At 40.0% G+C, this 12,052-nt stretch overlaps 1 protein-coding gene across 2 annotated transcripts in view; it reads left to right on the top strand.

Annotated features, from left to right (window-relative positions):
* TGFBR2 (transforming growth factor beta receptor 2) overlaps nt 1-12,052 on the top strand; it is an 87,141-nt gene that overhangs the window by 15,590 nt on the left and 59,499 nt on the right. The window contains exon 2 of one of the 2 annotated variants that reach the window (XM_003895209.5): nt 1,235-1,309. The exons of the other annotated variant lie outside the window; for it this stretch is intronic. Within the exon in view, the coding sequence (XP_003895258.1) occupies nt 1,235-1,309 (75 nt within the window). The remainder of the gene's footprint in view (nt 1-1,234; nt 1,310-12,052) is intronic. 2 annotated transcript variants of the gene reach the window in all.

Below are 12,052 nucleotides of genomic sequence, written 5' to 3' on the forward strand. Positions count from 1 at the left end.
ATAACTTATTTCATATATATAAGCAACTTGACTAAATATTAGATGTCTGTGTAAGCCATTTTCTGCCAGTCGAAAGAATTTTGTTCTTCTTTATATCTTTCTTCAGACGTACATCTTTAATAAGTTCTGGGAAAGGAAGTGGAAAACAATGCTTGACCTCTGATACAATGTACCATTTTGATTATGATCAGTACTTTAATAAAATTTATCATCAAGAACGTCTTTGGAGCGAGCCCCTGGAAAGCTTGGGAAAGTGATTTATATGGTGTCGCTTTTCTTGAATTATCTTCCCATGTTGCTTAAGATGACCAGGAAGGCTAACTTGGCTCTTGCGCTCTCTAAATTGAACTGTCCTGAAGTTTTAAGAAAATAAAGTGATCAGATTCAGCAGTTCAAGATTGTGTTGGTTGATAGCAGCCATGTAGACCTCAGTTCACTATGGGTTTCTGTGTACTTTATTGGCGGTCACCAAGAGGCAATTAAAGGTCCTGATTTTGTGAACATTTCTGCCCACACCCTTCTTTGGTGCATACCTTTTGGGAATATAGAAAATGTCTTTCATTGTTAAAATAGCTGTTAAATAATATTAAAAGCAAAAAAAAAAAAATCATGAAAATAGTCATTTGCCTACTTCTTCAGTCAGATAGAAAACTAGTACCAGCCAGTGCGGTGGCTCAGGCCTGTAATCCCAGCACTTTGGGAGGCTGAGGCAGGCGAATCACGAGGTCAGGAGTTCGAGACCAACTTGACCAACATGGTGAAACCCTGTCTTTACTAAAAATACAAAAATTAGCTGGGCATGGTAGTGCATGCCTATAATCCCAGCTACTCAGGAGGCTGAACCAGGAGAATCACTTGAACCTGGGAGGTGGAGATTGCAGTGATCCAATATCTCGCCACTGCACTCCAGCCTGGGAGACAGGGTGAGACTTTGTCTCAAAAAAAAAAAAAAAAAAAAAAAAGAAGAAAAAGAAAACGAGTACCAAGAAAACAGAAAAAAGAAGTGATATGAATAATCTTACTATGATTGAGACACATGGGTGAAAGAGCACCAGAGGGAAAAATGTCTAGTCTGATAACTTTGAAGAAAACATATTGACCGTGTCTAGTTATAATAATATTTTAATCTCACAGTAATAGAGAACTTCATTATTTTCAAAACAGTTTCACTTTCATGTCATCTGTAATCTTAAAAACAACTCTCTGAGATGGATGTAATTATCCTGTTTTACAGATGTGGAAATGGAGGCCCAGAAAGGCGAAATGATCTGCCCCAGCTGTAATAGGACTGCCCATCCACTGAGACATAGTACATTATCATTAATTAATCTTTTCATCATTTTTCTATTTTTAGTCGTTGTGCTCCCTCACTGCTTAATTTGTCAGTAAATGTAAGGTAAAAATCTGTAGTCTCCACGTATTTTCATATTTTCATAGCTACATTGTCAAAGAGGCTATGGCAGTATAGTCATCAGGAGACTTGTTCTTACCTTGAACATTAAAAGCCCTACTTAAGACTGGAGAATTTCTTCTTTGAGGGTTTTGTCCACCTGTCATAAGAGAGTTCAAAGTATGTAATGAGTCATTTTACCTTTCCCCTTTTCTTATGGGGACAGCTTCTCTTTTAGACACCGTGTGGTCTGCCCTCTTGGAGGTTGTGTCACCATTGTCAGTAGACAAATGCTGCCACGTGTAAAAGGCTATGCCAGTTCCTACAGTCCTGTAGTTTTGCCCTTCACTAGAACTTCAAGTTGCCTAACCTAATCAGGAATACGGGCATCTTTATATATGAAGTGCGCTTCTTCATCATATAGACATAGAGGTCAGGTGTTGTCATCTTTGGCTTCCTTTCTCAGAAATTCTTAAACATGAATGTCTGAATAAACATACAGAGAAGAAGTTGGGTACAGTGGCTCATGCCTGTAATCCTAGCACTTTGTGAGGCCAAGGTGGGTGGATCACCTGAGGTCAAGAGCTCAAGACCAGCCTGACCAACATGGTGAAACCCCATCGCTACTAAAAAATACAAAAATTAGCCGGGCATGGTGGTGGGCGCCTGTAATCACAGCTACTTGGGAGGCTGAGACTTGAACCCAGGAGGTGGAGGTTGCAGGGAGTCGAGATCATGCCACTTCACTCCAGCCTGGGCAACAGATCAAGATTCCATCCCAAAAAACAAACAAACAAAATATAGAGAAACATAGAACAAGAACTGTTTTGAGTAGCAGAACGCGACTCTCACAGACATCTAATTTAGTCAAATTGCTTTTATATAAAAGAAGGTATTCATTGAAGAGTAACAGAGCCTACCTCTATGACTGATATTTTCAAAGAAAATGGCTAAGAATCACTTTGATGGCCAGGCACGGTGGCTCACACCTGTAATCCCAGCTCTTTGGGAGGCCGAGGAGAGCAGATCACGAGGTTAAGAGATTGAGACCATCCTGGCCAACATGGTGAAACCCCATCTCTACTAAAAATACAAAGATTAGCTGGGTGTGGTGGCACGTGCCTCTAGTCCCAGCTACTCTGGAGGCTGAGGCAGGGGAGTCACTTGAACCTGGGAGGTGGAGGTTGCAGTGAGCCAAGATTGTGCCACCGCTCTCCAGCCTAGTGACAGAGCAAGACTCCATCTCAAAGGAAAAAAAAAAAAATCACTTTGATTAGCAGAAACTGTGTTTCACTTGCCATCATAGAAAGCTAAGCTATGCTTCTGCTTTTCTACTGCTAGCTTTATATAAATGTTATTTTCTTTGCAACATAAAAGAAAAATTGAGTCATGTTGTTTTATTTAATTTTTGTTGAAGAACACATTAAATTAGCCCTCACACTGTGGTATGGACTTCTTTCTCTTTTCCACCAGTGTTCTTCAGGGTGATTTTTCCAGTGGGCTTGGTTGGGACTGTGTGGATCATTGTGATGCTTTGTTCTCAGTGGGGATTTTCCAGCAAAGATGAGCTTCATTAAACAATGACTGGGTTCATGGATTTATAACTGGAGTGATTTTCTTCAAACTGAAATACATTTCAGTGTTACCTTTTTCTGAACGCCCTTTTTAAAAGGGATTCCATAGCAAGTCTTCTGGAATAATACCTTTTATATAATTCTTCAAAAATTGTAATTTGTACATACTGATTCCTGTTAAGGCAGATGTTATTGTATCAAGAAAAGACTCAAATTTTGAACATATTGAAAATAGTGTTTCTTCAGATCTGGTGGATAGGTGATGCTCAATATATATTTGTTTAATGGAATAAAAAAGAAAAATATTAAAGAGCCTAGGAAGATAAATTAAGTTGCAAGGATAGATTGTTTGCAAGGATATATGTCTGTTTAGCATTGCAATTTTCTGAAGGGAAGGCTATCCACAGCTGTTAATTCTGATCTAAGGAACTATTTGCCTTCTTAACTTCTTTGCTAGGTTATCTAAAGGGAGATATCCTTTCTCACATTTGTTTCCTTGAACTTGCTTTTAATGTTGCCTTGTAGGGTCAAAACTTTAGAAATACAGCTTTCTCAGGAAACTTGCTCCTCGGATCCTTCAGACATATCTACTTTAAGCTTACTGTCCCCTTGAGAATTGGCAAAGGATTACCACCCTTTAACTGGTAAAATCCACACTTAAAAATTAATCTAAAATTATTTTCAGGAAGAATTTATATAATGGCAACTAAATGCCCTGCAGCCAATTATGTTTATGATTCCTGCCTCATCTCCAAATGGCATTAGAGTTTGAGTCATATGAGAAAATTAATTGAGTTGGGCTTGATTGTACAGGTATACATATATAATAATGTTCTGGTTATAATGCAGTTTGCAGGTTTTCTAGTTACAGCTCAAGGCAAAGATGAGAAGCATCACTATGGGCCTGACTGCCTCTGTCCAGTACTGCTATACCCCGTCTCTAACTACTACATTTTTTCCTATTGATTCTCCAATCCATGTAGGATAGATAAGTCCCTTCCTGAACTCAGTTTATTTTCCTAACCCTGGCTGCACGTTAGGATCACCTGTGAACTTCTAAAAGAATTCCAAAGCCTGAGCCAAACACCTAGAAGTTCTGACTCATTGCCCTGGGGTAGGACTTTGGCATCATTATTGTTTTAAAAGATCCCCAGATGATTCTGATGTGGAACCATGTTGAGAAACACTAATCTAGCCTAACCCAGTGAGGTTACAAATGAAGAATTTCACCAGAGAGGTCAAAGTACTTGATTTCCCACAGCAAAGAAATGCCATTTACTGGGTTCAAAACTCCCATCCAGCATAACAAATATGAGCAAGATTTTAGAAGGTTTTGGAAACTCATCTGCAGAACAGAGCAAATACAGGCCTATCTAAAAGGATACTTCACAATAAAGATGGCTAAAAACCAAAACTGGAGGAGGCAGAACACTGTTGGTGGGGCTGGTAGTGGGGGGAATGGATGGTTTTCCAAAAGAGAAAACACTTGACCTGGGTCTGAAAGGCTGGGTATGATTTAAGGCAGGCACCATTGTTCACTTGTTAGCCCCAGGGCCATGCTACTCCACTTCCTTCAGAGGGAAGCTGGCAAGTGCCTGCCTAGGGTGTGTGTCTGCCCACCATGTAGAGGCAGTTCTTCAGCTCTGTCAGCCATGGCCAAAGCAGGCAACATTTGATGCACCTTGGACCACTCCTGAGGGGCAGCATCAGACACTAGGCATCCTTTCAGACACCATTCTTGGAGTCGCTTCCCTCCATCACGTAAACTTCCCAGCCAACAGTGAAGGCACTGAACTCCTTCCAGGGACTGGGCAGGCTGCCTTGGGGATGCTCTTCTTGACCTTAAAATCTGCCTGATAAATCTGGTAGGGAGGTAGAAATTGTGGTGGTGGGAAAGCCAGCAGTTATCAGGTCAAAGGGTTTCTGATAAAAGAAGTTATTCAGCAGAAAGGTAATCAGATTATGGGAGCCTTAAGCACCAGTTTGGGCTAAATTCTCTGAGTCACTGGCAAATTGTAAGTAGGGGAATGACGTAATAAAACCACTGCAAAGCCAGAAGTTTGTGATGGGAAGATAGGAAACCCCTTTCTTTTTTTCCCATATGGGAAAAAAAATCTAAAGATGTGTGGGGAAGCTCCTTAGAGTGCCAGGACTTTCAGTGTCCCCCAATTTATCATTAGATTCTGTCCAGACCTCGTTCCGCACACAGTAGCCTGGGGACACCACTGGAATAAGGTGTGACAAAAAAACAAGGAAATAAATTTATTAATTTTGGAAAATGCCTTTTTTTTTCCTAGAATTCACTCATAGGCATTTCTCGACTTCAGGTTTCACAAAGAGATGCACCATCCTTTGGAATTCTGAAGAAACTCAAGCTTCAATTGAGCTGAGTCTCAGTGGCATGCATTTTATTACATCGAATGCCATTTTAATGTGCTTGAAAATGGGGAGATAAGGGCAATTGGTACACATGTGTAAACCACTACAAAGAGTTCACCTGAGTGTAGAAGGTAGCCAGTAGCCTAAAACCCCTGTGTTTTGGAGGCTGTTACTTCATAATCTCTATTATGAAAGTGGGAAAAATCATGTAATTATCTCTCTAAGATGGTCTTTCCACTGTTCAATAGCACTTTCTGCAGAGATGAAAATATCTTATACCTGGGCTGTGTTAAGGTTTAAGGACAGCACAGGTATGAGATATTTTCATCTCTGCAGAAAGTTCTATTGAACAGTGGATCTAAGACCATCTTAGATGATGCATGTGGCTTGAAATGTGGCAGGTGCAAATAAGGAACTGAATTTCAAATATAGATATATTTTTATTTCAGTTAACTTGAATTTAAATAGCCACAGGTGGCTCTTGGGTATCATCATGAATAGGGCAGTTACGGAGCATCATTAAAGTTCTTGTTCTTCTCAAGTCCCAAAGAGATGCTTTCAGGTAATTTCTTAGCACCTATAATCACAGTGGGGCAGATTAAATTACTTGTACCTTTCCATTTCTGTGCTTTGGAATTATAGGCTGTTTCTTTGTCCTGGAAACCTGATAGTCTAATGTTGTGGAAATACTCTTTAATAGTGCACTGTAATTATAATACTTTATTGTAGGAGGATGCAGCCAGGCCCCCCCTTTTTTTTTAATCATCTGTGTTTTTAGTTTTAATCTTAAAAGGATTATAAAAATAGTACTGTCTTGTGGGAGAAAAATATGCTTAAAGTCTATGAGCATGGAGTGGTAGGAATTATAAGCTGTTAAACTTCTGGAAATTCTGGGGAAAGGGAAGTTAAAGCAGCAGGTAGAAGTCTCCTAGGAGAAAACTTGCCCTGAAGGGATGCTTTAAATTGGGTTCAGTATTTATGAGAAGAACCCTGCAAAAGTGGTTTCCCTGAAGGCATTTGGATTTTCCCCTGTGAATAAATTTCACCCACCTTGGTCACCTCTGTGCCATATTCTCCTAGAAACTCACCTTTATTTGGCATGCTGTCACTTAAACCCCCACTCAAAGAAAAAAAAAAAAACAACACCTTTGAAAAAGCCAGTGGTTTTTTTTTTTTTTTTTTTTTTCTGAAGTGTTAATTTCCTTTCTTTAGGCTTGTGTAGGCTTTGACTGGAAACTTAATCTGTGTGCCTGGGCTCTGCATTAGGTTTCAGTCATTGAAATGGGGCTTAATAAGAATTATTTGATACCTTAGGAGTCAGACGAGCCTTACTTTTATCTTAGGCTGAGGGATTTGCATTTTGAGAGGTTGTGCCAGCTGACTTGAGCCTTTACAGGTTTCAGCTTGTTGCAAACCTAGTTGGGTCCATTTCTCTCACTTCTGAGACCTTTTGCTCCTGCCACTCATAGCTAACGTGTTTTCCATGGAACACTACTCCTTGTCCCTAATTGTGTTCTCTTCCTACCTCAGCAGTGACACTACAGACAGCCGATCATTTAATACTAGACACATTCCTTAAGAAGTTGGGATAGAACTTTAATTACACAAGGCATCCAAGCCAGCAGTCAGGGCCCTTTCCAGCGCAATTACTTTTCAAGCTCTGCCCTGCTTCTCCTTCCAGTTCCCTCTGGACCTTCGTTTTCAGATCTCCTTAGGCGCTGAGGAACGCAGGTCCTTTTGAATTTCTTTAGATCAGTGTTGTCCTATAGGACTTTCTGCAATGATGAAAGTACCCTGTCTATTCCTGGCCACATGTGGCTATTAAGCACTTGAAAATGGCTAGTCTGACTTGGAACTGAAGACGTGATTTCATTTAACTTTAGTTAATTTAAATTTATAAATCCATGTGTCCATGGCTACTGTGCAACTCTAGATTATGCCCTTGACTTTAAAACAGTGTGTCTTGGGAGAGTTTTCTTGGCTCTGGCCCTCCACTTTCATGAACCAGCGGGGAAAGAACTCTCTTTGACTTCAAAACTGACTTCCTTTGATTGCTAATTTAGCCAGGCTAAGCCTTGAGCTTAAAACTCTTCACCAACTGTTTATACCCTCCATACCTGGCTTCAACATGCCCTTTGTTCTCTGTGACTATATCCTTATTCTTTATCCAGCAACAGCAAATATGCATTCATTTTCTACAGATAAGAAGGTTTCCTTTGGAACTCAAGAATGAGGTTTGAAACTTGGTTTCAAAGGACTTAGGGAAAGGAAAGCTATCAGCAAGTGTTTCTAGAGTACCAACCACCGTGTGCCTGCCAATGTTTGAGATCTGGGGAATACAGAGTGAATTAAAGTCCATGTGTACAAGCTAATAAACAAGATTCTATCAATATGTCAGCAGGTAAGTACAGCGCGAGGGTCTGAGAATAACGGTAGATGCTTGTAATTTTAGAAACGGTTGTCAAGAATGGCATCTTTGGTAAAGTGATATTTGAGCAGTAATTGGTATGAAATCGGGATGAAGAAGGCAGATCTCTGGGTTGAGCGCATTCTAGTTGGAGGGAACAGCAAGTACAGTGTCCTAAAAACAAACCGTGCCTGTTATTTCCTCCCCTCCTCCCCCATGGTTTCTCATTTTTGCTTCTCTTTCTAAGAGTTACATTTATAGGCATACATTTTGACACTGGACATCACAAGAAATTGAGCCAGTTCACAACTCCACTGGTGCTGGTAAAAAGATTATACTAAGATGGATAAAAGACTATGAAACATAGTCAAAATGCCCTTCTCAGTCACCTCTGGCGTAGGATTTTATACATCTGGGTTCTCACCCCAGATTGAGATAGGTTTAATAGATAAGATTCAGTATGGGGCAAATTTAAGGTGCCAAAGTGAGGTACATGCTAGAACTTTCATAAAGAATTGTCTTAAGAAATAGAAAACATTGTAATTTGACATCCTAGCCAAAGGTCATTCAAAACATTTCAAAGTTTAGATTGCTTATTCCACTCTGATCTCTAGTACTAAATGTTATTTCAGCACACAAATGTGGTCATTCCCATGGATGGAAAGAGCCAGCTGTGTTCCAGAACTATGTTGGAAGATTGCACCTTGAAGACTGTGTGTTTGGTTCTCATTTTCCATCTTAAAATCACTGCTGGAATCTATCTTGACTTTTCCACAGCCCATTGACAATTGTCATTATGTAAATACTGTCCTTTTTTCTCACCAACTACTATGGCTGATGTCTCCCTTCCAAAATTTGTGTTGAAACTTAATCCCCATTGTGGTGGTATTGAGATGGAGATTTGGGGGAAGTGATTAAGTCATGAGTGGATTAGTCCTACGTAAAAGGGCTGGAGGTAACAGCCTGGGTCCTTTTGCCCTTCCATTTTCTGCCATGCGATGACACAGTACTAATCCTCTCTAGAGGACACAGCGACAAGGCGCCATCTTGGAAGCAGGAAAGGGAGCTCTCATCAGACATCAGACCTGCCAGTGCCTTGAATTTGGACTTGTCAGCCTCTAGAACTGTGAAAAATTTCTGTCCTTTATAAATTACCCAGTCACACATATTTCGTTATGGCAGCCAAACAGACTAAGTTACCAACCTTAGTGGGATTGGTAGGACTTGGAAAGGAGTAGACCTTTTTTTTTTTTTTTTTAAATACAGAGTCTTGCTCTGTTGCCACACTGGAGTGTAGTGGGACAATCTCAGCTCTCTGCAACCTCTGTCTCCTGGGTTCAAGCGATTCTCCTGCCTCAGCTTCCTGAATAGCTGGGACTACAGGCACGCACCATCACGCCCTGGCTAATTTTTGTATTTTTAGTAGAGACGGGGTTTCGTCATGTTGGCCAGGATGGTCTCGATCTCTTGACCTTGTGATTCGCCCACCTCGGCCTCCCAACGTGCTGGGATTACAGGCGTGAGCTACCGCGCCGGGCCGGGAGTAAATATTTTACTCACCAGGAGGGTAGCATCATAAACGTTGCAGCTACTCACCACAAGAGAGCCCTTTATGCTGTTTACTGCAAATAGCATCAAGGTCACAACAGCAATGAGTAATGCTCAGGAAAGGCAAAGATCAACCTTACACTTTTTCATCTAACTGCACTGTGAGAAAACAAGCAAAATTGCCCAGTTTAAGGGCAGATTCTCAGATTTTGTTTCAAATTTCCTGCCCTTTGTTGTCCTTTCTAGAAGCCTTAACAATATTTGAAACTTCTTTCTTTCTTTTTTTTTTTTTTACTTCCTCTGCTTGAAAAACATGAAGGGGGAAGTTTCAAAGTGTTTGGTGTTATCTTAGAAACCAAAGTGAATCTGAATGTGTCTTTCTGTCCTTCTTGTGTCATTTTTTGAAATGAAAGAGACCTGTAAGTTCATCATGTCCAACCCATTTGTTTGACTGGTTGGAGAACAGGCACAGAGAGTGGTTGGGTAGTTGCCCTTGAACTCAAAGTCAGCTCATGGTCGGTTTAGAGCCTTCTCCACTGCAGCCTGCTGCCATTCCTAGCATGATGAATTCTCCTCCAGTGGAAGTCATATAGCAATGTTTTATAATTAACTCTTACGTGAGCAAATGAGCTCAAGCAGAGAAGATTAAGGCATATTGCTTTCCATATATCTGGATGGCCCAGAACACTGTTTAACTAGGTACTTAAAAATCTAATACAATTGTTATTGCCCATATTCTTCTGTAATTCTTTCATCAGCTGTGAATGAAAGTATACCAATTTTATTTCCTTGAAAAATAAGCCAAACATAATTTTATTTCAATATTTTAGAATTCCACAGTCTTAAGGTACATCATTGCCTCCCCATCTCTGCATGTCAAACTTCCTAATTTTATTAGCATGTTGCGAAATAACACACTAAGTGTCTCAAAGCCAAGGTAGATCAGCTCTCGCCTGATAAATGTGCAGGAGTCAGCAGAGAATTTGGAAATTGAACTGGATTCTCAAGTTACTGCCTATTTGCCAGACCTATGCTGGTTATGAACAATATTTCAAAACCAGATTATTTGGTTCTACATCCTAAACACTCTTGGCAACTTTATTGTAACAATGATTGGTTCCATTATATATTTGAAAGCGTCAGGGCACAGTAGTAACAAAAAAATTGTTATATTTCAATTTGTCTATTCATTCAAATTTCCTGAAAGGTTTTTTAGAAGTCATCAAACTGCTACATTCTATTGATGAGTAGGAATAGATTTACCAAACTCATACTTATCTGGTCATTTCTTTCCTGCAATTTTCTTGGGTGTGAGAGAGCATTGCATGGAATGTTACCTTTCTAACAAGTGAATGCTTGTGTGGCATTTTTTACCGTCTAGAGGATTTTCACATGTACTTCAAGCATGTTTGCTCTTCATCATGACCCTACAAGGTGCCATTTTATAAATCAGGAAATGGAGGTTTCAAGAAGTTAAGTGGCCCACAGCTAATACATGTAAGAGACTGAACTCATACTCAGTTCAGGCTTAAAACTCTTTTACCTTAAAACTCTTGGGCTTCACCAAGCTGACCTTATTATATATGCCTCCTAAAATAAGTGAAGTAATTACAAAGAACCAAAGCTCTTGTCTAGGAAACTTACTGCTTCCCCACCCCTTGCATACCCTCTTTAACTCCTAGCAGCCAACCCATGCCTTTGCTTTGTACCGGAATGTGTGTAAAGTTCTACTCTTGAACTTACTGATGGAATATCTATTTCACTGTGGAGGATCAGGAAGGATGTGGGCTTATGTGTCACCACTGGCTTTGTCTTTTATTCGCTGTCTCTCATTGACCTGTGATAAGTTATTTCATCTCCTTGACCCTTAATTTCTCCATCTAGAAAATATTAATGACAAAATTGCATGGTGGTTGTGATAAGTAAATGAAATAATCATCACAATACTTAGTACTGGACTAAGCATTTGGTCTGCATTCAATGAGTTGTGATCATGGTAATAATAATTATTATTATCACTTAGATCTGATTTCTAAAGTAGATAGCCTTTGGCCTTGAACTGAAATGTGATTATCCACATTAGAGAATTAAATGCATGTTAAAAATATTCATATTAGAGAGTTAAATCATGACTTTTCGCATCTGGTTAAACCCTAATATTAGAAGAGAGAATTGAATGGGCAGGTGAAATAATCATTAATTGTAAAAATTCAGGTGGCCACAGGGGCCTGGCAGGAGAGTAGGTGACATGAAGGAGTGACAGGGAGGAGGCAAATTTGAGGACACAGACACTTTCTCAAGAGGAGCGTCATAGCTCACAGCCAGCTGACTGTTGTCATGGGATGATGTGGACCCGCTGTTGCCAAGTCTTCTTTATTTCTTTAAGTGGAATTAGAAAACCAGCTTTGCATGTGAAATATCCGAATTTTAAAACTTGGTTTATAAAAAGAGAAGAGTTCAGGCCGAACAGAACACATCTGTGCTCTGTATCCAGCTCTCGTACCCACTGTAGCAATTTCTGCTTTAGCTTCTCAGCCTGTGCCCAAGTTATTTGGTTGTTAGAAACCAAGCGCCTTGGACCTCGTTATAGTACCTTTTAAATGGATGCCTTTCCCAAATATGGTAGTACTCTGGCCCTTTTCCAGAGAAAATATGGAAATCATCTGTTTTGACCAATATTTTCACATGTTTAATAAAACTGTAATTGAAAAACCTTTCAGGTACCAGGCATGCACAAGAGCCCTGCGGCATATT

The sequence above is a fragment of the Papio anubis genome, chromosome 2, assembly GCF_008728515.1.
Source record: "Papio anubis isolate 15944 chromosome 2, Panubis1.0, whole genome shotgun sequence".
Classification (NCBI taxonomy): domain Eukaryota; kingdom Metazoa; phylum Chordata; class Mammalia; order Primates; family Cercopithecidae; genus Papio; species Papio anubis.